This window comes from Priapulus caudatus, unplaced genomic scaffold, assembly GCF_000485595.1.
Source record: "Priapulus caudatus unplaced genomic scaffold, Priapulus_caudatus-5.0.1 Scaffold75, whole genome shotgun sequence".
In the NCBI taxonomy this organism is placed as follows: Eukaryota; Metazoa; Priapulida; class Priapulimorpha; order Priapulimorphida; family Priapulidae; genus Priapulus; species Priapulus caudatus.
Genome location: NW_014577136.1, coordinates 269,795 through 271,419, shown reverse-complemented (window position 1 = coordinate 271,419; position 1,625 = coordinate 269,795). Strand labels below are relative to the sequence as shown.

At 44.0% G+C, this 1,625-nt stretch overlaps 1 protein-coding gene across 3 annotated transcripts in view; it reads left to right on the top strand.

Annotated features, from left to right (window-relative positions):
* LOC106821486 (transmembrane protein 131-like) overlaps positions 1–1,625 on the top strand; it is a 54,673-nt gene that overhangs the window by 41,271 nt on the left and 11,777 nt on the right. For all 3 annotated transcript variants that reach the window (XM_014826314.1, XM_014826313.1, XM_014826315.1), the window contains exons 5-6: positions 677–820; positions 1,088–1,485. In XM_014826314.1, the coding sequence (XP_014681800.1) occupies positions 677–820; positions 1,088–1,485 (542 nt within the window). The remainder of the gene's footprint in view (positions 1–676; positions 821–1,087; positions 1,486–1,625) is intronic.

The following is a 1,625-nucleotide window of genomic DNA, read 5'->3' as shown; positions in this document are numbered from 1 at the left end:
AGACAAATGCCTGTGCATGTTCTTTGTTGGGTGTGTATGCTCGTGGTTTAGACGTTGCAAACTGAGTAAAGCTAGGTTTACACTATCAACTTTCTGTAGTGTAAACCCAGCTTAATACTGTTTGTTATACAGGCAAATGTGTTAGGATTTTCTATTTGAAAGAACAGAGACATATAGTTGCAGTGGGTACATAGATGCTCGTGTTGTAGATCTCAGATAAAGTACGATGTTTTAATTTATTTAATTATTTTTCTCTCGTAGCCTGCCCCCCACGAACCAGAAATTAACCATTAGGTCTGATGAAGTACTAATTTAAATTTATTTAATTATTTTTCTCTCATAGCCTGCCCCCACAAACCAGAAATTAACCATTAGGTCTGATGAAGTACGAATTTAAATTTATTTAATTATTTTTCTCTCGTAGCCTGCCCCCACAAACCAGAAAGTAACACATTTTGCACAGGGGAGAGATAGTGATCTGCTAGGGGACGGCTCTGATTGGCTAATTTTGTCTCTTATTTATTTTTATTATTTTTGACTAATTTTGTTTTATTTTAGAATTAGGGTTAGGGTTAACTGATTTCTATATCCACAACACACTAATAATTCGCCATCTAGCGGATCACTATCTCTCCCCTGAGCCCTACTAGAAAGTAACCTGTATTCCTTTGCACAGGTTATGGACTGAACACAAGCGAGGGAAGCACCAATACCTCACTGCAGCAGCACTACACGCGGCAAGCAATGGCAAATCATACGACCCTAACAAAGTGTTAGACCTCCGAGCGATAGGCACTAAATCATTAGAATCTAAAACGAGGTACATCCTAGTATACGTGTATTTATATATGTGTGTGTGTGTGCGTGCGTGCGTGCGTGTGGATTTAAATATTTATAAATACATATATATTATTAGGGGTGAATGAAAACACGCACGGTTGTAGCTGAAGTTTCAAGATAGCGTTTATTGAGCTCAGGTTTAATGAGTTAAACGTTTTAAATCAAGGCGGATCAAGGCTAGCAAATGTTGGATTTTCAATCATTAAATTTTCCATCCTCATTGTCGCATCGTCTTCTCTTCCTCCAGCTCGAAAGCTGACGGCAAAGATGGCAAGTGTCAGCAGAATGGCGGCATGTCGACCGTCAACAGCCTTCTGCGCTCGCTCAAGGGCGACAAAGGTCACAAGGATGGAAAGAACGGCGGCGGCGGCGGCGGCAGCGGCAGTGCGCACGATGCGTCCGTCTCACCTCCCGTCGTGCCCGCGGCCGCCGAGCCACCTGCGCGGAAGGGTCGGGGGAAGCGGCGGCAGAACGCAGCGGAGAGGGAGAAAGCGGGCGACGAGAGCAAGTACACGATGGAGAACCGAGTGAACCAGGAGCGCGCCGCGAAGGAAGGAGACCGAGACAAGTACAACGACAGTCCGCAGGTCGTGGAAAACTTCAAGGAGAAGGCACAGAAAGAGAAGCCAGAGAGCAAACAGAGAGGTGACGAACTGCTTTATGTTACGTGCGCGGCGGTCGTTGTCACTCTGTTGCTTAGTTATCACTTGGATGAGTGATCGGCTAATTTAATTGTATTATGTTGGTAAAACGAGGCTGTAAGCGTTATTTATTTATTTATTTAT